Here is a 26,277-nt window from a genome sequence, read left to right as displayed (position 1 = left end):
CCCTGTTTATTGGTGACAAACCCTGTTTAATGTATGGCCCATATTGCCATCTTGCATAACAAGGTGAGAGGGCAGAGGGAGGGTTTTGAGGAAAAGTTGAATGATTTAATCGTGTTTACTGACGACAGTCCCAGAGGATGCTGTTGAAAGGGAAAGTGAGGGGGTTAATGGTGTTGTTGAGTAAGAAAAACAGCAGACCAGAGATGAGTGGGTTGAAAACTGTGATGGGGACTGAATGTGCTAGGGTGCTTGCTGTGATGCTGGGACTCAGGCATCACTGAATTGAAGGAGAGCAATTAGAGGACAGTGGTCGCAGGAGGATGGATTGCTGATCCAGATGTCTCTCCGACTCAGTGTTGAAATGGAACTTTGAAATAAGGGATAAGAGTGAAGGAGATAGGTGGTCTGGGCCAGTGGTGGAGCTATTTTGAACATGTGAAATTTACCCAATGTTGCTTTATAACCCTTCCAACATTTAGAATGCTTTTTTCTCTTCGAAACAGTAATCTGTCCTTGAGTATGAACTAGATTACACAGTGACAGGCTGAATAGGTATTTCAACTAGTGATAAAAAAATCCTTAAAAAAGGGCTTTGCTGGTGGCGCAGTGGTTGAGAGTCTGCCTGCCGATACGGGGGACACGGGTTCGTGCCCCCGCCCGGGAGGATCCCACATGCCGAGGAACAGCTGGGCCCGTGAGCCATGGCCGCTGAGCCTGCGCGTCCGGAGCCTGTGCTCTGCAACGGGAAAGGCTACAACAGTGAGAGGCCCGCGTACCGCAAAAAAAAAAAAAAAAATCCTTAAAAAGATTCTCAAATCTTCCAAGTAAAAAAATACTTAAAAGCAGTTATCAATACATTTCCCTATTTAGCTTTTGTCTTCTGTTATAGGAAATGTAGAATCAATAAGAATGGATGAATATGATAATAATAAAGAATATATGCCATTTTTAATATACTAATGATTAAATTTTAGTTCTAAATTGCCTGAATGGAAGCAAATTAAAAGTAAATTACAAACGTATAATTGGGGCAATTCGTTATATGCCAAGTTATGGCCTTGTTATTTTCATTCTAATTTATAGTTTTAAAGTGCCATCAGTGATGGAACTAAATTGCTAGTGGTTTTCTAATCTGTATTATTCATTAACCTGGCACAAAGGAATTCTACTGTCTGGTTTGTTCTCAGAAAGCTTAAGATGCTGCTCATTAATTTATAGATAATTATTATTTATGTTTTAAAAATTCTATTGCACTTTTTCCTTTATAGGTGAAGAAAAATTGTCTTGAGGTTAAAATTGAGAAAACTCTAAACAACAATAAAAAAACTCTAGGAGTTCTGGTTTTATTTATGTTTTAGGCCCTAATAGTTTAATCTTCCAGGTAGCAATTATTTCCTAGAATTAAAGATAAAGACACACCTGCTTGGGATGATCTTGAGATTATACAGAGAATCTGACTTTCCAGAAGGAGCTGCAGTTCAATGGGGAAAAAACTGTCAGTGGAATTATTTTTCTGTGAGAATATTTCAGGTTGCAGTGTAGGCTGAGCAAACAATCTGTGTGGTTTTGTCCATAATAGGTATTCAGGGGAGAGTTAGCCTTCAGAATTGGGGGTAGGAATACTAAAAATTTTGCCCTAGAGAAAAGCAAACTCGAATATTTTTCCTCCAGTTTTCCCACTAGTTTCATTCAAGAGATTTGGAAATGAGACTAAAAATAAGTTGACAGAATACGTTGACTGGTCAAAAGCTCACTTGTTTTAAAAAAGCTACACTGACACAAGCTTGTTTAATAATGTACTTGTTTTGCAACTTTCACTTCCTATTTTAATTCTCTTTTTGCTGAACGAAAAGACATGGGACACAAGGTTGTGATTAATAAATGTAGTATCCTATGGAAACAAATTACAAAGTAAATAGAAGTAGTACATTGGGATCGTGACACATAGTTCAGAATCACCATATGACTCTCACTGTTAGATCTGTTTGACTTCTTTTAGGCTTGGGGAGCTAGGAAGAGGTTTGAGGGAAGATGGAAGCAGAGAGAAATGTAGTCAATGTCTGTACATTTTCTCGTTGAAACCGTACAGCAACCCTGTTTAGTTTGTATTATTACCCATTTTGTAGGTGGGGAAACTCAAGTAATACAGCTGGTAAGTGTCAGTGCTGGGCTTTGAATTGAAATCTGACACCAAAACCATGCTTGATACATACATGGGTCAGAGACAATTATTATTATTTTTTTTATTATTGGTCACTATCAACAGCATGCCCATAGACATGGTGGGCTGACCAGAGTGCTCAGGGCATCTTGTTCTTATGGCCTCTTCTACACCCCGGCCCTCGAATACCCACCCCTCATTCCCTACCCCTACCCCCTTAGAGTCCCCCCAAGTACAGTCATTCATGACAGGGAAAATCATTAACTGTTTTTTTTTCATTTACTGTTTTGAGAGTATTTCTGTACGGTAGAACTGAAGAAGGGGAAGGAAGTAACGTGTTCCAGAGCAGAGGGGAAAATCCCTCTTTTGATGAGACATCCTGTGTGGCAACTGCAAAGCTTGGATTTCCCCAAAGTGAGGTTAGGGTGGCGTGCTGCTTCTTGTCACATGGCCTCAGCTCAAAGTAACATCTGCTGTGGCCTTTTGTAAAATTTACCTATATATGGCCCATGCAAAGCCACAAACATGGAACCCAAAATGGCATTCAACCCTGAGAAGTTCCACAGAAAGAAATAGCAGGTTTTTTATGAATTAAGTGTATGGTGTATGCCACCAGGAGGAAATGAACCCTCTGAGCTTAAACTTGCATGTCCTCTCAACACTGAAATATCAAGTTTCGTGGCTGAGGTTAATAAGACTACGGTTATTTGTGTTTGGATATGAATGTAACTTGACTGATCGGGAAAGCAGGTGCTGGGTTGATGCACCATCCCTGAGACCCATGAGTCACGTCACTGATTTACAAGCTGTCCTTACCATGAAAATGAAAACCAGAGCCAACTTTATGTCATACAATTTATGACAGTCACTGAAATTATAGATAATTTCAACCTATGCATTTGTGAAACCTTCTATGCCATTTGCACCTTAAACATCTTTTGTACTTTGTATTTCTGACTTGTCGAAATAAATATTATCATCCATAACCATTACCGATCCATTATGAGACTTCGTGAAAGTACATACAGCTTTTAGACTTAATCCATGAAATAAAGCCTCATGACTCCTCCTTGTATCTTTGATGAAAAGCCGAGTGCTCACAGCTGTTATGATTTCAGTTATGAAGAAAATCGGAACTTTCGCATTCTTCAGTGGCTAAAAATCACTAAAAACCTCCCCACTTCTTCAAATGTTGTTATTTTCTTCTCCTCGTGTGTATTGCAAACCATGGATCTGATTAGAGTAGCTGATTAGAGCATTGTGCTAAAAGACCAAGGCCCCTTGTTTAAGCCCAGGGAAGGTCAGTCAGATGAACCCTCCAAGTCTACTGAAAATGTGTTCTATTAGTCTTCTGTGAGATTAGGCAAGACAGTATGAGCAGATCAGTACAAATCCAGTTTTTAGCGCTAGGAACCACACTCAGCGTTGATACAAAGTCAGTGGTATCATCTTCCCATACAAAGACTGACGACACTGGTGCAGACGCATTTTACAAACATCCGCTCTCCTTGGCTTTTTACAGCTTTTTGCTTACACATGTACAATCAGCCCCAACAGAGAGAACTCCTTGACTCTGATCCGCGTAGGCTCTGCCTCTGCAAGACACAGTTGGATTCCTCAAGTCAAACACAAAATGGCTTAGAGCATGTGATCACACGTATCCTCTCTTTCTGTCTCCTCCCTCCAACTACAATCCTCTTTGAAACTTTTCAATTCTCCCACATCTTAATTTTACCTTTTTCTTCAGTCACTAAATAACAACAAAGTTGGCAAATGACAAAGTTTGTTCATGGTTTCAGACTCTCATCCTCCCTCCCCATTTTAATCATGAGGGAATTTTTAGTAAATTGGTTAATGTTATCCTTTTCCAAATCTGGAATCTTTGCTTTTCTTTGTGAAATGAGAATCAAGCTTATTGTATTAAATCTCAAGAGTATTTATCCTCAACAGGGTCAGAGCCATAAACCTTAATCCAAAGCCATAAATCTCCAATGGAAGAATTTCTGGAATTTGACTCTCTCCTATCCATTCTTTATGCCTAATGATAACACTGTTGTGATGGAAACATTTCAATGGATCTTTGTTTCCTGAGGATAGTTATAAATTATTTAAAATGCCTTGTGAAAAGCCTTAATGATCTAAACTCTTTGTGTCCCAGTTCAGCTTCATTTCCCTTGCTCCAAATTTACTCTCTCATTTGAGTTCTCCAGGCTTTTGGTTATTTGTCCCATCTGCCTGGGTTTCTCCTTCCTCACCTTTCCTTACCTCACTAATTTATGCATCCTTCACTTTTTTTTTTTAAATTGAAGTGTAGATGATTTACAATGTTGTGTTACTTTCAGGTGTACCACAAAGTGATTCAGTTTTATATATATATATATATATATATATATATATATATATATATATATATTCTTTTTCAGATTCTTTTCCATTATAGATTATTACAAGATATTGAATATAGTTCCCTGTGCTATACAGTAGGTCTTTTTTTTCTCTCATTTATATATAGTAGTGTGGTATCTGTTAATCCCAAATTCCTAATTTGTTCTCCTCCACATTTCCCCTTTGGTAACCATAAGTTTGTTTTCTATGTCTGTGAGTCTATTTCTGTTTTGTAAATAAGTTTATTTGTATTATTTTTTTAGATTCCACATATAAGTGATATCATATGATATTTGTCTTTCTCTGTCTGACTTACTTCACTTAGTATGATAATCTCTAGGTCCATCCATGTTGCTGCAGATGGCATTATTTCATTCTTTTTTATGGCTGAGTAATATATATGACTGGTATACATATATATATATATGTGTGTGTGTGTGTGTGTGTGTATGGTGTATGTTTGTATATATGTGTATATATATATGTGTGTGTATATATATATATATATATATATATATATATATATATATATATATAAAGGCATACCACATCTTTATCCATTCCTCTGTCAATGGACATTTATGTTACTTCCATGTGTTGGCTATTGTAAATAATGCTGCTATGAACACTGGGGTACATCATCCTTGACTATTTAGCTTAGATTTCTATTCTGCTGAAGATTTCATGGACCCTCAGTGGTGGGCTATGGGACCCTCTTAAGTACTTTCCCCTTTGGTAGCATGTATCGCTGTATTATAACTGCCTGGTTAATTATCAGTATTTTCCCTTCTCCTGGAAGCACTGCATGAGATACTGCTTCCTGCCTGGCCTGTAATAGAAATTCTCAATAAACACTAGTTGAGAGAACAAACCAATGGTGGCTTGGAGGGCATTCCACATTCTGATGTCCCTCTTAGCATTTTGCATATGTGGTCACGACAGGAAAGGTCTGCCTTTGTGCTAATATCAGATTACTTGTTTTAAAAATAAGTCAGTGCTGCTGATGCTGCAATGCTAATCCAAGAAGAGAATTGTAATGGTCATTTCTCTCTCTTTTTTTTTTTTTTTTGCGGTACGCGGCCCTCTCACTGCTGTGGCCTCTCCCGTTGCAGAGCACAGGCTCCGGACGCACAGGCTCAGCGGCCATGGCTCACAGGCCCAGCCGCTCTGCGGCATGTGGGATCTTCCCGGACCGGGGCACGAACCCGTGTCCCCCGCATCGGCAGGCGGACTCTCAACCACTGCACCACCAGGGAAGCCCATGGTCATTTCTCTCTTTTCTTTTTCTTTTGGTACGACCAAGTTAATGCATTTAGCATTTTCTAATCTACAAAGATCTATAACCCCTGCTCCCTGTCTTAACTAGGGAGCCACCTGTCTGCTACTTATCTAACCCAGCCAGAAGTGTTGAATTCTCAAATTTTTCCCTCAAGTAGAAATCTAGATGAATCTCTTGAAAGGTCATTTTAAAATCAACTCAAAAGGAAAACCACCTATCAGCACAAGAGAGAAAAGTGAATTGAGGATAGAATTGTGTATTTATAGTTATCAAGGCTGATGGACATTGGAAAAGTACACTAAAATTATGGATAGCAAGCTGTAAAGTTTGGCTTGACTTCAAAGGGATTTTTAATATGCCCTTATGCCAATGTCTGCTACTCAAGGTCGATAAGAAAAGTTTAATCTTCTTATGGAGCACAGCTGAGTCACATAATATCAGTGTACTCCTACTGGTTGCCATGATTCTCTAAAGAGATGATGTCACCAAATTGAGCTTTGCTAGAATCTTGCCTAGAAATAGATTGATTTATTTATGGACTCACAAAGACAAGTGAAAATAGAATGGCTTATTTATCATGAACACCACAGATAAATGTGTGTCTTGGCACATTTAGGTGTTTATCCAAGTCTCTCTGGGTAAGCAGAATGAACCAGAAGCAATTTACTTTGTGTGAATAGGAAATATCAAGGTGATATTAATCATTTTTATTTCCTTTGTCTTTAGAATGTTTATAAGAAGAGTCTTTTCAAGTCCCCAAAAGTTAAGTTTAGAGTTAAGTTTTAAGAAATTATCATTGTCTTTCTCAAAATTCGTCACATTTTTGTTTAACTTGTTCTTTGTAATTTACACTATAGGGATGCTTCTTGATAGATTCAATTCTATTATTTCAAAAAACAATCCAAGAAAAAAATATAATTGTAAACTTTGAGGAAAAAAAGAGAAATAATGACCAAAAATATCAGATGGCATACAATTAAACTTGCTTTATCACTTAAATTCAGTTCTTGCTTGTAGATTTTTAGTAGTTTGTAATAAGCCTTCTTATAAAATTTTTAAAGTCTCAAAACTACTAAGAAGGGGTATTATTATAGTGGAAAATAGCCGTATGGTTTCTGGGAAGGACTATACTAAAAGGAATAAGTTTAATTAGAAGCAGGATAGATTTGGTTACATACAACAAGAGCCAACGAAATATTCTCCAACCCAAGCGTAAGTGTAACCACTGGCTAGAGATTTCTAGAGAGGACAGGGAGTAACTTTCCTGGAATATTTTATGTCCTAAATAGCCTGGATGGATTCCCTTATCCCTTTCCAGACTTATCTCCTGGGAAGGAGGCATACTGGTGGGATAGACCTCATAGGAGAGCTTAGGTAATCAAAATGAAATGAGCTCTGGATGCAAGCAGAAACTTGTTTTATTCCAAAGTCTGACTCTCACATGTAAGTCCTGTGACTTAAGTCATGTCTTTAAATACAGCGGAAGTGGGTGCCAGGTTGTGGAGCAAGCAAGCCTTTGGTCAGTGCCTGGTGGTGAGGGGCTGAGCGGGACACTGTGCTACCTCCTCCTGTGCCCTGACCCTGGAAGAATGCCCCTCCAGATTCCCGGCCCTCGTCTCTGGAAGAGAAGGGCAGCACCAAGTGGATGGAGATGGCTTCCTGGCTCTACAAGCCCTGGAAACATGGACTGGAAACACAGATGTACTCCTGGAAGAGGAGGAACTGGCGTCCTGGGTATCAAGCTGTCTGGCCAGACACAAAATGTGCATGTGGCACAGACAGAAAGCCATAATCACCCAGGACCTAGCATTCTTTCACGTGCAACCCTTCTGTTGGCACTAGGGCTTTGCTCTGTACCTTTTTGGGTGGAGGAGTATGTGCTTATTTTAGCTTTAAATGTAGATATCCTCTCTCTAGTAGTGCAAAAAGCAGACCTGGTTCATTTCTGTGGCTATAATAATCAAGACGTAGAGTGGGAAAAAAATCTGCCACAGACAGACTTGAAAGAAGTTGAATGTCAACTACATAGAAATAATTCATTTAAATTGAAAAAAATAAATGCAAAATTCTGACAAATAAAAAGTCAAGGATAGAACAAAACAATTCTCATGAAGACTTACAAGTAATGACTTTAAAAATAGAAAATTTCTTAAATTTTCTGGTAATCAAAGAAATGCATATCACATCACTGAAGTGTCATTTCATTAAATGAACAAAAATTAAAACATACCATTACCTTCAAGGGTTAAAGGGCTAGTGGAGTAGGTTTATTCACATAGTGCTGGTACCGTTTTTATTTATTTGATTCTTTCTAAATTGGTCTTGAAAGTATTTTGACAAAAATAATTATTTTTAAACTCTACTCCATTACTGGGGATTCATACTAAGTTTCAATTTATTCTAAGGTTATTCAAGTTGAGAGGGAAAAAATCATTTGCAGCCTTATGAAAAAGAGAAAAGAAATTAAGAAAATGAAAGGGCTAACGGTAGGTCTATGGTTACATTAAACGACATCAATTTGATGCAATGTTAACCATAATAAATCGGAAATTTGTTACAACATATGAATGTTTCCAATAAATGTGAGGTGGAAAAAAGGCAGCTTCACTATCATATATACACTATGACAACAATCATGGACAAACTAGGTACACAGGGGGGAAACTGAGAGAGAACACAAAAAAATAAAAACAGTTGGCATACAAAGAAAATGGAATGATTTTTAAACATCTCGATAATGCTGTTATGATAATTCTTACATAATTTTTGAAAGTCATGGGGAAAAGTCAGAAAGGAGATAGATTTGTAGTAAAAGACATATGAAATCTGAAAATGGAAATTTCAGCTGACTAGTAGCTCTTAGCAAGAGCTACAGGATAACAAGGTAATCTTTCCTCTGGTTCTTAGCCAAAGAGAAATGCTTGAGTTGTAAGTCACTTAGGACACTTCAAATTATTGTAGAACAAAGGAAAAAACATTGAAAACCTCCAAGAGGAACCAATAGAATTTCCTCTATTTTCTTACCCCTGCCTTTTTTTTATGCTGCCTTTCTAGGAAAAAATATTCCAAGATTTTTTGGGAAAGAAACTAATTTTTTTCCAATTCTGCCTTAGTCTTAGAATAATAATATTCAGATAAATATTGGCAATAGTGAGTATTGGGGTTTTCATTCTCCTAAGAGGGCAACTAAGTCATTTTTTAAAATTTTATTTATTTTTGACTGCGTTTTGGGTCCTTCTTGCTGTGCGCGGGCTTTCTCTAGTTGTGGCGAGGCGGAGCTACTCTTCCTTTTGATGTGCGGGCTTCTCACTGCGGTGGCTTCTCTTGATGCAGAGCACGGGCTCTAGGCACGTGGGCTTCAGTAGTTGTGGTGCACGGGCTTAGTCGCTCTGAGGCATGTGGGATCTTCCCGGGAACCTGTGTCCCCTGCACTGGCAGGCGGATTCTTACCCACTGCGCCACCAGGAAAGTCCCCAATTAAGTCATTTTTAATGTTTCCCAAGACATATTACTTTCCAGGTAGTATTCTTTATTGTTGCTGTTATTATTAGGAAAGTTTGGAAATGTGATGAATGTTTTGCTTAAGACTGATTTACTTGCTTTAAAGTCTTTTCAGCTTTTATTACCCTTAAGTGTATTTGCCAACTAATAATATTTCAAGTGCTGTTTATGATTTTTTTTTCTTTAGGAGTTTCCACACATGCTCTGTCATTTGATCCCCATCATCTCATCAGCTGGGTAAGGTAGGCGGCACTGCTTTATTCTTCAAGGTTTGCAGGTCAGCCTCTGGAGATCACGTAGCATGTGGATGTTCACGTGATCCACCAGTGGTAGAGCTGGACTTCGAACCCAGGTTTTCTGGTTCTGGACAGAATTTCATCCACTCTGTCACATCCTAAGTATAGGGTATTTTCTTTTCCCTGCCTTAGTGGTCTAATGTTTTGTTTCATGTGATAAATGCCTTCTCAAAGATGAAATAGCTTAAAATTTGGCGCAGAACAAGGACTATTGTGGATGATAAGCTTAGAAATCACCCGACATCCCCCAGAGACCATGATATGTCATACTAAGAGCAGAAAACTGGGGGAGAAGGCAATTGGAAAGACTATTATTTTATTCCCTATAAGCCTTCATAAAAATCCATTTTTACTATGTAAATTGAAAGAAACCAGAAGTCTATAAAGCCATCTGGTTGATTCAAGTCTTTTATAGCCTTTTCTTAAGAAAGATCAGAAAACCTCAAGATGATGTGAAGGTAAATCAGGATGGAGACTGTCCCTCAGCTCACCATTTTACTACCAAGCTTCCTGGCCTTCAAAGGAACAGCTCAACGGTTTTGAGAAGAAATATAAAGGTAACGGTGCACCTCCTTGAGCCATGATAGCCTAACAGATGGAGGGATGGCATCCCAGATGCTGAACAAGCCACATGGGGCAGATGCTCTCCCAGAACTGTGTCAAGTAAGCTTAATTAAAAGTGCCTTCTATTATTGTCTGTGGTGATTTGCTGAGGAAGAAGAAGAGGCAGTGACCTTATATTTAATCATGTCAAAGGCTCAACAGTAATTCTTGGGTTAGTAATGTGGTTAATAATTTCTTCAAGTTGGCAGCTCTATCCAGGGGACTGACTTCACCAGGCCTTAAAATCCGCGTGCAGTGCCCTGGCTTCATTTGTTGGCAGCTGACTAAGCACCTTTTGAGCTGTCTTCAATTGAAACACAGACAGAGGAGTCCGAGGAAATCCTCACTCAGCCAAATCTAACCCGTATGAGAGGGCAAAGTTAATGAGAATCAGTCATGAGCCTTCAGCACGCAGCGCCTCTGAAATGTTAAGTGATTTATAACCAGCATGGGCTGCAGAGTTTTCTTAGTCTCTCCTTTTCATGTTAAAAAAAAAAAAAAAAAAAAAAATTGCATCAACAAAATTTCCATTTCAACTAATAAAGGCAAAGAGAAAAACAAAGAACACCTAAGATGTAGGCAAGGTCCAGGAAGGATATAGGAAAATGAACATGTTAGATTTAAAAACTGGGGGGAACTGAGAGAATAAATGGATGTGCATACCAACAAACACCACACAGGGCAGGGTAAAATGATTGACAGACAGAAGGATTAGCAAGGCACGTTGGGAGCACAAACATTGTGTGTTTGCATTTTCCTCCACGTGCCTTTCTTTGTAGTGTAGTGATGGGAAAGTCTCATGGTGCAAAACCATCTTTGTGATGGTGCCTGACTTTTAAGCAATGAGATTGAGTTATAACTTCCTTTCTACAAGTGAGTTTCCTGGTGGGCATAATATTTTCCCCAAACTCACAGGTAATACATTAATATAGTCTTGAGAGGTTCAACCAATATAGACAAAGCTAAAGTCCTTCTTGATTACTCTCTCACACCTCATCGTCTCTCCATTTGAATCCCACAAAAGTTGTAATCACTATTTCAGTTTGATGTATATACTTCCAGATCTTTTTGTTTGCATTTACACAGACACACACATATACTCATAGATACACACGCACATACACACACAGACATGAAAGGAGAAATACCGAATTAAAAAAAAATAAATGTGATGATGCTACATATATATTCATCTTCGATTTGCTTTTCTAACTGAATATCACTGTACCTGTCCCCATTGTCAGCATAAGCAAGTACATATCTAAAGTAGAGGTAGATGAGAATTTTTAATAAAGGAAAATTGCCAAAAAAATCCTTCCACCAGTAGTGTTTTGGCCTATACTTTTACCATGACATTATCAATCTTTTCAACCATTGACAATCTGATGGATTAAAAACAAATGGATTTCATTGTTTCAGTTTGCATTTCCCTGGTGGTGTGGTAGACACTTAAAATAGTATTTAGTTTTCTTTTTTTATTTCCTCTGTAAGCCCAGAGTTATAGGAAGAATGTATGTGAATTCCAGGTGTATGGATTGGCTGAGGATGGTGGTTGGCTCTCATATTGTTTTTAGTTTCTAATTTTATCAAATTGTAGTTAGCTAGTACGACCTGTGTGATTCCTGTTTTTTGGAATTTGATGAGATATGCTTCATGATCTAATTCTTGGTCAGTTTTTGTAACTGTTCCATGTGTGCTTAAAATAAAGTATATTCTTCTTTATATACAAATCTCAGCATAAATCAGATTTGGTTAATTGTTTTTTTTTTTTTTTTTGGCGGTATGCGGGCCTCTCACTGTGTGGCCTCTCCAGTTGCAGAGCACAGGCTCCGGACGCGCAGGCTCAACGGCCATGGCCCATGGGCCCAGCCGCTCCGCGGCATGTGGGATCTTCCCAGACCGGGTCACGAACCCGTGTCCCATGCATCGGCAAGCGGACTCTCAACCACTGCGCCACCGGGGAAGCCCTGGTTAATTGTTTTATTAAAATCTTCTAATGAGACTTCCCTGGTGGTGCAGTGGTTAAGAATCTGCCTGCCAATGCAAGGGACACAGGTTTGAGCCCTGGCCCGGGAAGATCCCACATTCCGTGGAGCAACTAAGCCCGTACAGCACAACTACTGAGCCTGAGCTCTAGAGCCCGCAAGCCACAACTACTGAGCCCATGTGCCACAACTACTGAAGCCTGTACACCTAGAGCCTGTGCTCCACAACAAGAGAAGCCACGACAATGAGAAGCCTGCGCGCCACAACGAAGAGTAGTGCCCGCTCACTGCAACTAGAGAAAGCCCGTGCGCAGCAACAAAGACCCAACATAGCCAAAGTAAATAAATAAATAAATAGATTAATTTAAAAAAATAAATAAAATAAAATCCTCTATCCTCACACATTGTCAGTCTTCTTGAGCTGGCAATTCCTGGGAGAAGTATGACAAAAATGTCCTTCTGTGACATGAATTTTCAATTTTTCTTTGTATTTCTTTATTTGTTGCTTTAACTATTTCCGTGTTATGTTGCTAAGCTCATAAAGGTTGGTGAATGTTTTACCTTCTTAGCAGCTATCTTTCATCAATATGAAATATTCCTCTTTCTTCCTTTCAAATTTTTTGTCTTACATTGTATTTTTTCTGACATTTATATTCTTAACACTGCTTTCCTTTTATTAAGCCTTGCCTGGAACATCTTCATTTTCCAACTTACTGGATTCTTTTGAATAGATAAGCTTGCAGTGTCCCCATCTGTTAGGTCTGTCTTTGATGTGATCATTTTGGACTGTAGTTTTCTCATCAACTTCATAATCCTACCTGCCTTCTTTCAGAGAGTCTTAATTATTCCTTATGCATACAATGACATACCTTGTTTTCTAGCACTACTCTAAATTAAAATGCGTGTGTGTTTTCTATTATTTAAAGCAAGAAGAAGAGATGACGTTAAATGTTCTGGCTGCCATCTTGATCCAATCCTATGCTTTCCCTCACACCAGATTTCCTTCCCCACTGCCACTCCAAAACATTCCTTTCCTGTCCTTCCAGCTAGGTCTATCTGGATATTGGAGGTGCTGTGAGAGATATGCTTCAAAACAGAGTTTGAATATGTTTAATCAACATGCACCCATCGAAAAACTAACATGGTTTTCCACCTCTTCAGGAACTAAAAGTTGACTTCAACTTGCGTTCCACTGGCATGCATTATTCAGTAACAGCTTACACAGCTCTATGTTATCCTCTTCCCATCTCATTCCCAGAAAGGTCTGTTTAATAAACAGTCCGTTTTTAGACAGCACTACTAATAACATCACAATATTGCTATTCTTCTGGATGATTTATTAGCAATATGTATATCCCAGTTTCTTCCATAGGAGAAACATGTTTAAAAGCTACTAACTAGACAATTGGCAAGGCATGGCACAAACTAACTGCACTATAACTCTTAGCAAAATTTTCGCCATTAAATGTAGCATTTATTTATTTTTATTTATTTATTTTTTGTGGTACGTGGGCCTCTCACTGTTGTGGCCTCTCCCATTGCGGAGCACAGGCTCCGGATGCACAGGCTCAGTGACCATGGCTCACGGGCCTAGCTGCTCCGTGGCATGTGGGATCTTCCTGGACCAGGGTATGAACCCATGTCCCCTGAATCGGCAGGCGGACTCTCAACCACTGTGCCACCAGGGAAGCCCAAAAGTAGCATTTAGACTGTACTATTTTTAAAGTCAGGAAAAACAAAAACAAAAACAAAACTCATAATTATTCATAAAGGACTTGTGCTTTGTTTCCTTTCTTATTTTATTTGAAACATTCTCACCTCATTTTCTATGCTTTATCTTTATACATCAAATAGAGAGTTTTTTCTCATTTATAGGTCATCAAATTCCAACCACAGGATTTCAGACTAAAAAGGGCTTTAGAGTTAATTAGGTTAGGCCCATCACATGATGTTGAAGAGCTTTTGTGACATGCTCAAGTTCATATATTGACCTTGGGACAGAGCTGGCACCAGAATGTGGGTTGCCTGACTCCAGAACACTACACATAAATTCACATTTACAAAAGATTTTAAAAGTCCCATCTCATCTGCAAAGTACCAAAAAACTCCTAGGAAGAAACTTGATGGCATGAATAATCTCAGTTTTCATAGGAGGGAACATTGAGCAGGAAGGATGAATTAATGACTTGCTTAAAAATAATCCACATCAGGAGTTGTCAGGGGGCCAACTTGAGGTCTTCGCCACGAGGCCTGGTCTCCATCTAACAGCCTCTCCATCTACTTAGCACACAACTCCACTTCCTAAAAGGACAGAGGTGCCTTCTCAAGGAACTATTTCATGGTTTAATCCCTAAAGGATACAAAGTATAGATTCATTTTTATTTTTTGGCTGTGCCACGCAGTATGCGGGATCTTACTTCCCCAACCAGGGATTGAAGCCGTGCTCCCTGCAGTGGAAGCGTGGAGTCTTAACTACTAGACCACCAGAGAAGTTTCTAGATTCATTTTTAAATTGTTAAAATATAAGTGTCTTTTTGGTTTGTGGTGATCTTAAAAAATCCCAACTAAGTCAGAACCAGATAATCCATTGTAAATTGGAGACTGATTCACCTATAATTCTGGATAAAGTAAAAGGATGAATCACAATGTTGCTTTAAATTCCTTCCAGCTCTTTGTTTATTGTTTCCTCTTGAGTGGAATTCCATTTATTCATTAATCTAGCTCTGTTCCCAGCAGCTTGGCATATAGTAGGCCCTCCAGTAAACATTTAGGACTAGGCATTTGTGCTCTGTATAGGATTTGCAGAGCCCTCTCTCTGCCTCTGAGTCATGAATAGTTCTTTAGACTCTAAGGAGTTGGCAAATTCTTTTAGACTCTTAAGAGTCCAAGAGTCAGCAAACTATGGCTGGTGGACCAGCCACGTGTTTTTATAAATATAAGTTTTATTTAAACACAGGCCCATTCTGTATGTTATCTGTGGCTGCTTTCCCTACAAGGGCAGAGCTCAATCAAAGTGACAGAGACCGTATGGCCTGCAAAGCCTAAACTATTTGCTATTTGGCCTTTTACAGAAAAAGTTTTCCCATCCTTGCATTTAAAATCTATTTATTACCTTTTATGACTAACATGGGGTTGAGCCAGTGTCTAGCTAAACAACAAATGCCCTATGACAAATGTTCATAGATCAGCAAACTGCTAACCTAGTCATGGAAGTCTAGTTCAGTTACAGGCTTAGCTAATATGTACATCAGCAAACATAAGTAATGATGATTTATATTTGCGTGGCACTTTATAGATTATGAAATATTTCATGTATATCTCACTTGATATTTCCAATAACCCTAGAAAGTAGGCAGCAGGTATTACTTTTTCATGAGGTAACAGTTTCTGAGACATTGCATATCTCAGGGTTAAAAGGAATTCAGATTCAAGTGTTTTTATCTTTTAGCAGCTAAAATGATTACTTTATCTCTGGAAAATGCTGATTTAAAAAAAAAAAAGGAGAAGTTATTAACATTTATTATCTTATGATGCACTGATTTGAAATAATATATTGGAAGATCACTTGCAATTAATTGTACTTTGTAATAACATGTCCCGTCTTCTTACTGTTGTATTTTTATGTCAATAAACTGGTAATAAAAATAATATAAACATGTAATCTGACGGTTTAAAAAGTCAAACTAAATAAGCCTAATTGAGTTATAAGTTAAAAATACAACGTTAAATTTTTGAAATGTTAGAACCTACAAGATAAGTCAGTTATCTGGCTTCCTTGAATTAGCAAAAGTAAAAAACAAACAAACACACAAATCCCCAAAACTCTTGGAGTAACAGAGAAAAATGTCAGGAAAAATATAAGTGTATATGGGAAAATAGTGAAAGATTGACATAGTTCTCTCTTATGGGTCAAATCAAGTTGAGATAAATATTTCAGTGGCGTTTACAAACTTTAGATGACTGTTATGATATCTTTCTTACATCATACAAGAATTGATTTCTGTGTGATCAAACAACTTAGGAGGAATTTCTAGTTGACCAAAACATTGCTGCCTTGGAACAGCATAAAAAATTAGGACAATAGAGTGTATGATTCTAACTGCATGGCATCTGGAAAAGGCAAAACTATGGAGACAGTAAAATATATGTGGTTGCCAGGGGTTGGGGGAAGAGTGGGATGAATAGGTGAAACACCGAGGGTTTTTAGGACAGTGAAACTATTCTGTATGATATTATAAAGATGGATACATGTCATTATACATTTGTCCAAACCCATAGAATATACAACACCAAGAGTGAACCCTTATGTAAACTATGAACTTTGGGTGCGGATGTGTCAATATAGGCTTATCAGTTGTAAGGAATGTTCCACTCTGGTGGGGACGTTGATAGTGGGAGAGACTATGCATATCTAGGGGTAGGGAATGTATAGGAATTTCTATATTTTCTTCTCAATTTTGCTGTAATCTGAAAATTGCTCTAAAAAGTAAAGTCTATTTAAAAAATACTTAGTACAATGGACTAACAAAGGCCACAATTCTATGTCTTCCTCAGAAGCTTTATAAATGTGCGTTAAAAAAATAAATTTTGGGGGCGTACCATGGCATGGATACAAGAAAAACAAAGGCCTAGAATCCTTTCAGAAGAATGGATCCAGAGCAAACTTACTTCACACGCGGATTGAGTTTCCCAGGAGCTTGACTCCTTCTCCTGAGGGAGAACCCCTCTTTGGAAAGTTTGGTCTCCCAGGCACGTCTGACACAACGGAGGCTCGAAGTCTGGCTCCCCTGGTGGCATGTACACCACTGAGGGGCCCGTGTACTTCAGACTGGGACTCTGATGCTTGTCCACACTGACTACCGGACTCTTGATCCATCTTCGTACCTGCAGTGTGCAAAAGAAAGGAAAAAATGCGTTTTACCTCCTTTGATGTCTAATGAGGCCTTGATGGGAAAGTTGGTGGGATGGACAGTCGGGAAAGGAGTCTCACAACTTCCCTACCTATCGAATCTTAACATAACCTGAATTGGTCAGTGCTGGCCACTCATTTTCCAGCACCTTGTGTTTTTTGGCTGGTTATTTCATTTCACTGAGTCTGTCTCCCCATCTGTAAGACTGGGGTAGTAATATTTCTGCCCAGGTTGTTATGCAGATTTTAAAGTATTTTTAAAAGTCCAAGTGTTTTGCCTGTCACATAATATTGAGTAGATGGTGCCTTTTTTTTTTTTTTTCTGTGGTACGCGGGCCTTTCACTGTTGTGGCCTCTCCCGTTGCAGAGCACAGGCTCCGGACGCGCAGGCTCAGTGGCCATGGCTCACGGGCCCAGCCACTCCGCGGCATGTGGGATCTTCCCGGACCAGGGCACGAACTCTTGTCCCCTGCATTGGCAGGTGGACTCTCAACCACTGCGCCACGATGGTGCTTATTTTACTTCACTCTTATCTTTGTTGCTGCAGGCAAGGTTTCTCTAGTTGCGGCGAGTGGGGGCTACTCTTCCTTGCGGTGTGAGGGCTTCTCACTGCAGTGGCTACTCTTGTTGTGGAGCACGGGCTCTAGGCGTGAGGGCTTCAGTAGTTGTGGCACACCGGCTCAGTAGTTGTGGCGCACAGGCTTAGTTGCTCCGCGGCATGTGGGATCTTCCCGGACCAGGGCTAGAACCCGTGTCCCCTGCATTCGCAGGTGGATTCTTACCCACTGTGCCACCAGGGAAGCCCTCATTTATAGATCTTAACACACTTGGCTGTCATTCTCTATCAAGGTAATAAATATGTTCGGCATAACGATTTCTTTCACACAGCCATAGCTCCTCAGAGCAGACACCCTGAGAAGACAGAGTGGCTTTTGGAATTCCTCATTCTTTCGTGCCACTGAGTGGTGCTTATTTTACTTTACTCTTACTATTATGATTATGCTGACAGAATGATAGTTCACAAATGTCTAAGGTGAATTGTAACCAATTCACCTTAGAAAAAGAAGTAAAATAAGTTGCTCCTGGCTAAGAAATTATCTCACTTTGTTTTTTTTTTTCCTTAAAGTTTTAAAACTCACCACTTGTCTTGCTTGCATGTAGAATTCTTGTAAGGTAGAGAAAAAATGTAAAGGTATTCTAACATTAAAAGGATAACATTTATATAGCACTTTCAGTGTGAAAGGCACTGTTCTAAGTGTTTAACATGCAACTTTTTTTTTTGTTTAATCCTCAGAACAGTCTTACATGATAGGCACTATTACTAATCCCATTTTGCAGATGAGAAGACAGAGGCAGAGAGAAATGAATCAAGTTTCCCCAAGGCACAATACTGGTGTCAAGCAAAGGCAGGATGCAGGCACTTTGAATCCACTGTCTACTCCTTTACAAGCATGCAGTTTTAGCAAGTGTTGGAGTGATTTATGACTTGTCATCAAATGCTTGAAATTCATCCTAATTTAATATGTCTTTTCCATGCTCTTTGAAACTCCTGAGGATTCTTTTTATAGTTAACCAATTGGTGAAATTAGTGTATATTGAAAGGATGAAAAAATAAAATCACAGTACTGAATTCTAGTTAGTAATGCTGACAATTAGATTTTTTAAAAATATACTGAGAATAAACTAAAATTGCAATAGCATAAGAATGTTTAAGCAATTTGATGGAATATTATGCCATCACTAAAAATAAATATTGTGAAGACTCTGTGGCAACATGGAAAATGTTTAGAATGTAATTATACGAAAAAAAGCCAAATACAGAATTGCTCAATCACTATAATTGCAAATGTAAAAATATATGTACTATCTATAGACAAAGCAAGAAAGTAACAGGCAAAATAGAAACTTGCATTTCTTGTTAGGATCATGGATGTCTTAGTTCTCCCTCTTTTTACAGTGTCCTGTGCTTTAATTTTTTTAAAGAATAATTTCTTTTAAGGTTTATAAGAATCTTAAGCAATTAAAATCATCATATTTCTTTCTTTGGTTACATACGTGTCTTTTACTTGCTTTGTGTATAGGTACTCTTTTCAATGTCATTTAAAATAATCTTTTTACGTTTACTATTCTGATGTTAACATTTGGGAGGGTTCCATCAGTATTTCTTGTACGCTGGGGCCCCATAAGCATGTTAGTAGCTGCATTCAAAGTGTTTGTTTGGGGCTTCCTGGTGGCGCAGTGGTTGAGAATCCGCTTGCCAATGCAGGCGACACGGGTTCGAGCCATGGTCCGAGAGGATCCCTCATGCCGCGGAGCAGCTAAACCTGTGTGCCACAACTACTGAGCCTGTGCTCTAGAGCCTGCCAGTCACAACTACTGAGCCTGCGCGCCACGACTACTGAAGCCCATGTGCCTGGAGCCGGCGCTCCGCAGCAAGAGAAGCCCGCGCACCGCAATGAAGAGAAGCCCCTGCTCGCCACAGCTAGAGAAAGCCCGCGCACAGCAACAAAGACCCAACTGAACCAAAAATAAATAAATAAATTTAAATAAAAGAATCACATAAGGAATTGTCATTTTATTTGATATCAGCTAAGAATTCCCAAAATAGTTCAGATGACTTTGAGCATAGGCTGTCAAACAATGCATAGATGCTTTTACAGAATTTGAGAGTTGAAAGAGACCCAAAGATGTTAGTAATTTGCCCAAAGTCACAATGTAAATTATTATGTGGGAAAAACTACACCTCTTAGTTTAAGCAAATCAGTCAACTAGTTTCTACTAGGGTATAAGCTGGCAAACTCAGTGTCTTCAGAGGCTGGCAAGAACAGGAAATGTGTAAAACCCTATGACCAGGTTATAAAAATAGGGAGTGGTAGAGACTGTGGCAAACTAGGAGTGCATGCTTGCCAAGTGTTTTTACATTTAAATGAAAAAATGAACAAACAAACACATAAAACCCCCAAGCAAACAATGCTGGCCAAATAAAACCCTAGTCAAACATACCCTACACCTTCAAGAGTCACTGCTTGACCCTTGAAGTTATTCTAGCGAGTAGAATAAGTGTGACGTAGAATTCTATGAAGCAGAAATAAAATGATTTGCTATCTTCTAACAAAAAAAATCCAATGCTTTCAACATTTTAACTTTCATTCACGTATTCATCACTTATTATCGAAGACCAGCTATGTGTCAGGCATAATCTAGGCATTGAGAATTCAGTTCATAAGTCAGATCCCACAAAACCTGCCCTCGTGGAGCTCGACTTATGACTAAAGGAGTAAATTATTTATTTATTTAAATAAAGAATAAAGGGGGAAGTAAAGCAGAGGTGAGTGATCAGTCTCAGTGGAGGGTTCAGTTTTAATTTTATGAGATTTCGGGAGAAAGATTCAAGCTGAAGATATGCGTTGAAGACTTGAAACAAATAACCATGTTCTAATGAAGTCTTCCAGGGGAAAAAACCCAGCGACTTGCCAAGATCTACTTTTGAAGTATGTGTCATATTTCTGGGGATTTGGTTATTAGAATCTATTATATTTCACGTAAACTTACTGAATAACATGACTTACTCAAGTCTCCTAAGAGTGAGTGTTTTGTGTTTTGTGTCTTCACACCTCCTACTGGAGGGCAGGGAGTGGGTGGCGTGACATTTCATTAGAAAGGTCCCTGATTCCAAATAACCTTCAACGAATTAACCCATTCTGATCCTTACAGACATGGGACTAGGATTCTCCCTCTCTTTCCACAGAAAAGGTCGTGAGGGAAATTTAGAAATATTCCATTTCTCCAGAAGCATCAGGGAGAAAGGAGAAAGGTGTTATAAAAATAAATATAGTAATACGTTTTGTGAAAGGACTGTGGCTGGCATTCATCACCTGCTTTGTCTTGAACTGCTGTATCTCCTCTGGCTAAGTCCTCTTACCGGCTTCAGTCTATCCCTTCCCCTCCTACTGCTTTGCACATTTCACTGCTTTGGAGCCTTCCAAGTGGTTTCTATTGGCCTGATTCATGACAGGGTTGACGATGTGTACTTAATCTTGAGAGAGTGGCTGGACAGGGAGTGAGTACAAGGGCTCTCCTTCTGGCCTTGGACTCCGGCAAGGTGCCCTCCAAAACTGCTGAGTGCAGGACCACTCCCTTGGCCCTGAGGGAATTCAAGCTACAACCGGCCTATTGTGGGAGTTGCTGACAGCGAGTGGCTTTGGGAGCCCCTCAGAGGCCTGTCACAATGGCTCTCGGAAAACCATAGCAGCTGCGTGTGTGAGGAAAATGAATGCCCGGATACAGGCTGCTGCCCTGGCTCCTGGGCCACCTGGGCCTGGTTTTATTCAGAGCCACACACTCGTTTGTGGAGAGCATTGTAAACAAACATGGACTGGGTGAGACATCCTCTTCACCCCGAACAAATCAAAAACTCCCTCACTTGGGCTTTCTAGAAGCCTGTTCTCCAAACCGCATCAGACTTTTAACGGAGGAATTACCTCTCCAGCCACAGGTCAAAGAGTAAAGCCTTTCTTTTAACCTCACAGCTACTCTTACTGAACAGTGTGTATGCAAAATATTAAGCCAATCTCTTTGCTTAATCAGTCTGCCCTGTTTTTTTAATTTCTCTATTTGAATAGATTTGAAAAAAAATCTCCAAAAGCAGAAATCCCACAGACTAGAAAATCACCAGATGTGATTAAAAAGATTGGCCAGCTTCGAGGGATTTTCCACTAGTGGTTTTCTTTTCCTATTAAATAATAGGAAACATATATTACTCCTAATTTAATACGTTTAAGCTGATAATGATGTCCACTGATACAGAAAAATTATAGAGGGTTCAAGTACTTATCTGTGAATTCACAAGGCAGCACCTGCTGGTCTCATCACTCCTTTTGTTTTCTGCGAATGAAGAGCTGTCTCTTCCTTAAAATCCAAGCGAACTTGTTGGACACAACTTTGGCAATTTCCAGAGAGGTGTTTTTTATTATACAAAACTGACTTTGTTTATATGATGTCACCATAACTTTCAATTCAGATATAGTCAAGCAAGTTTTGTAGTAAGATGATCTGAATAATTCAATTGATCATAAAGAGAGACCTCCACACCTATTCCTTTTTCCAGAGGGGTGCCTGCCAGCAGGCTGGTTTTGACATTAATGTAATTCAGGAGAAGGCTCCTGGAAGCAAGTTCCTCTTACCTTGGTGCCCGGGGCTGCTTCATAGCACGGTTCCTAAAATATAACAGTGCTATGATACAAGGTCAGTGATATTAATCTGATTTCTTCACTTTAGCTATTCGTGGTCATCACCTAACTTTCTTTTCTCTGAACATCTGCAGTGTGTATTGCTTAAATAAAACCGTGGGACTTTGATGCTCACCGGCTGTTATGCTATGTCATCTCTCTAACTGGAACATAAGGGTGAGGACAGCATCTTAGGCTTTTTTTTTAATTCCCCAGAGGCTAGCATTAGACCTTACAAATAGTAGGCAATAAAAATAGGAATTGCTTGATTATTATTATTGTTATTATTATTATTTTTTTGTGTGGTACACGGGCCTCTCACTGCTGTGGCCTCTCCCTTTGCGGAGCACAGGCTCTGGACACACAGGCCCAGCGGCCATGGCTCACGGGCCTAGCCGCTCCGCGGCATGTGGGATCTTCCCGGACTGGGGCACGAACCCGCGCCCCCTGCATCAGCAGGCGGACTCACAACCACTGTGCCACCAGGGAAGCCCTGCTTGATTATTTTTGACAATAACTATATTTATTCATTTATAGATCGTTTTTTTTTTTTGGCTGCATTGGGTCTTTGTTGCTGCATGCAAGCTTTCTCTAGTTGCGGCGAGCGGGGGCTACTCTTCCTTGCGGTGTGAGGGCTTCTCACTGCAGTGGCTACTCTTGTTGTGGAGCACGGGCTCTAGGCGTGCAGGCTTCAGTAGTTGTGGCACACCGGCTCAGTAGTTGTGGCGCACGGGCTTAGTTACTCTGCGGCATGTGGGATCTTCCCAGACCAGGGCTCGAACCCGTGTCCCCTGCATTGGCAGGTGGATTCTTACCCACTGTGCCACCAGGGAAGCCCTCATTTATAGTTCTTAACACACTTGGCTGTCATCCTCTATCAAGGTAATAAATATGTTCGGCATAACAATTTCTTTCACATAGCAACAGCTCCTCAGAGCAGACACCCTGAGAAGACAGAGTGACTTTTGGAATTCCCCATCCTTTCATGCCACTGCCCTTGGGATTTCCCCGTTCTTTCTTGTCAGCATTGGCCAAGGTAATTACATCCTGTTTAAGATTCTCAGGGTCTAACCCTGTGTTTCCCCAGACCTCGTCTGGGGGATGGGGTGGTGAGGAGGGCTAGGGGGAAGAGGCAGGAATGAGAGGGTCCACATCTCTTCATCCTTTTCTACACTGCTACCTACACCCTCAGCTGCATCTCCTGTTACAGCTGCCCGCCCTCCCTGTTCTACCAGCATGAGGCGGTGAGGATTCAACACCAGACCCGGTTCTTGTACTCAGTCCTGTAAATCCCCTTCTTCTTCCTCCTCGTTTAGGTGCCCACTTCACCCCGTCTCCCCCCACAAAGCTTTAAACAGAAAAAGCTCAGAATTCACTGACATTAAGTCTTTCTTTGGAAATGGAAGTAGAGTTTTTCTCAGTCCTTTAAGTTCTGGGAGTGAGGCTTTTAGCTTGAATTCGTCTTTCCTGGATCTGGAAAATTAAAAAAAAAAAAAAGAAAGAAAAAAGAGGAACAGCCCTTGGCAGGATGGGAATGGTGAGGACAACAGAAAATGTTATGCTTAAAACCAAACATGTTCGATTTAATGGATTGTCTGGCATTCTGGAATCATGTACATTTGGCTTTTTTAGTGTTTAAATGGTCCTTTAAAAAAAAATGAAAGGCTTCTTTTGTGCTGGGCACAAAGTAGGTATCAGTAAATATTTGTTGAGTGAATGGATGGATAAAATAATGGTGACAGTAAAAAAAAAAAAAAAAAAAAGAAAAAAGAGGAAGTAGGAGAGAATTCTTTCAGGTAATATCTCTTAGGCGGCAGTATGTACTATTTGCTTTTGGAATTGAAAAATAAGGCTCAGGGAAAATGGCAAGGCTGAGCTGATCCCCGGGAAAGAGCCTGTCTGGCCCGTCCACAGCTAATCCACCCACACACGCTTTGGAAGCTTCCTCTTCTGGCTCCTCCAATAATGCCCTGTTCCAGGAGCTTTAACTTCTTCTCTTTTGGCTACTGTCCCCCGGCGTATTCAACACATTGAAATATTTGAACTATCTCTAAAAAGCCAGCAAACTAACTGAACACATAACACCCCCTTTTCACCCACAAATTTCCTGGTTCCAGAAACCCTCTTTCACCACCCCCCCAGCCCTTTTCCTTCTTAGCTAAGCTTCATGAAAACGTGATCTCCATTTCTTCACCTCACATTTACTCCTCAGCCTATTGCAATTATCCATTAAACAAATATTATGGATCACCTAATATTTTCTGGGACTAGAGGGAAGAACGTGACAAAAAGAGTCTCACTCCATGGAAACAAGTTTTTACTGAGATGTCAACAGACCTCATTTCCAAATCCAATGGGCCCTTCTCAGTACTTCACCTGGCTTACATACTCTGCAGGATTTAAAGGTTTCAACAAAAGGTCAAAAGGTCTCTGCCTGGCATTATGCTGGGTGGTGAAGACACAAAGAAATAAAATTGCTCGAGTGACCTTTGAGTGAGGTTGCTTGCATTTCAGAGGAGACTGACCCACGAGCCTGTGGGTTATCACATCATAGTAAGTGTTAATGTAGCAAATAGTTAAAAGCATAAGCCCTAGAACCACACTGCTTGGCTGCAAAACCTAGCATCACTGCTTAAGCAACTGACCGAGCCTTCCCAAATCTCAGTTTCTACACTTGTAAAATAGAGATAATGATAATACCAACCTCATCAGGGTTTTATGAGACCTAAATGAGACAATGCAAGTAAACTCAGCACTTGGCACTGGGTGAACGCTTGGTTAATATTTGCTATTATAGTTATGGTTCCAAGCAGGAGAGAGTTTTATACAAAGTGCCATGGCAGAAAAAGTGGGAGGTATTTGGCCCAGTTGGGAGAAATCAGGGAAGGCTTCCTGGAGGAAGTGATGGTTAAATTGAGGGTTAAAGGTTGAGTTAAAGGAAGCCAGGTGAATTGAAATGGGAAAGACACTTCCAGCAGAGAGGACGACAGGAAACAAATTACAGAGGCAAAAATCTGCATGTGATGTATAGAAAATAAGCCCATAGAGGAGAGGCAAGAACTGAAGCTGGATAGAAAAGTTGGGCTGTGGGGTGATGAATGGTCACTGAAGTGTTTAAAGCAGGAGAGTGGGATGGTCAGATGTGTCTTTCAATGCAGTATGATGGATGGATTTAAGTTGATCAAGAACACAAGTAGCTAGATGAGTCAGGAGTCTTTGATTATAAAAGAAATGATAAGGGCCAAAAAAGAATAGCAGCAGTGGAGGTGGAAAGGAGGGAGGAATCAGCAAATCTATCTATCCTGCAGCTCTCAAGTCTATATTCATTCGAGAATCACTGTTTTATTGTCTTTTATCTGGATTCTTAAAGCCAAGCCCTACATGGCCTTGACCCTTTAATCCATTCTCACTGAAACCACAGCATCTTTCCAAATGGAAAAGCTGATCTTGTCCCAGCTTTAAACTCTTCAGTGGTTTCCCATCAATGGCAGCAGTGGCTTTCAAATCTGTTTGGTAAGGATGGATATGCTGTAAGAAAGTCCTGTGCAGGGAGTTCCCTGGTGGCCTAATGGTTAGGATTCCAGGCTTTCATGGCCGTGGTCAGGGTTCAATCCCTGGCTGGGGAACTGAGGTCCTGCAAGCCACATGGTGCGGCCAGGAAAAAAAAAAGTCCTGCACATATACACATATATACACATTTGTAATAATACAGAGAGAGATAACAGGAAAAATTGTCTACCTACAACCTTATTCTTTTTTCATGAAATTGCACTGACATTTTCTATTCTAATCTATTCCTTTAAAATGCTTATTACAACCCACTAATTTGATTTCATGACCCACTAATAGCTGACACACAGATTGAAGAACACTCATCTAAATGGTAAAGTCTAGGGGAATTCCCTGGAAGTCCAGTGGTTAGGACTCTGT

General features: G+C 39.8%; 1 protein-coding gene across 1 annotated transcript in view; it reads right to left on the bottom strand.

Moving 5' to 3' along the window:
* Positions 1-26,277, bottom strand: part of SGK1 (serum/glucocorticoid regulated kinase 1) — a 112,091-nt gene that overhangs the window by 50,374 nt on the left and 35,440 nt on the right. The window contains exon 2 of the mRNA XM_065889012.1: positions 16,879-17,094. Within this exon, the coding sequence (XP_065745084.1) occupies positions 16,879-17,094 (216 nt within the window). The remainder of the gene's footprint in view (positions 1-16,878; positions 17,095-26,277) is intronic.

This window comes from Phocoena phocoena, chromosome 12 (assembly GCF_963924675.1).
Source record: "Phocoena phocoena chromosome 12, mPhoPho1.1, whole genome shotgun sequence".
In the NCBI taxonomy this organism is placed as follows: Eukaryota; Metazoa; Chordata; class Mammalia; order Artiodactyla; family Phocoenidae; genus Phocoena; species Phocoena phocoena.
This window is presented reverse-complemented; position numbering and strand designations above follow the sequence as displayed.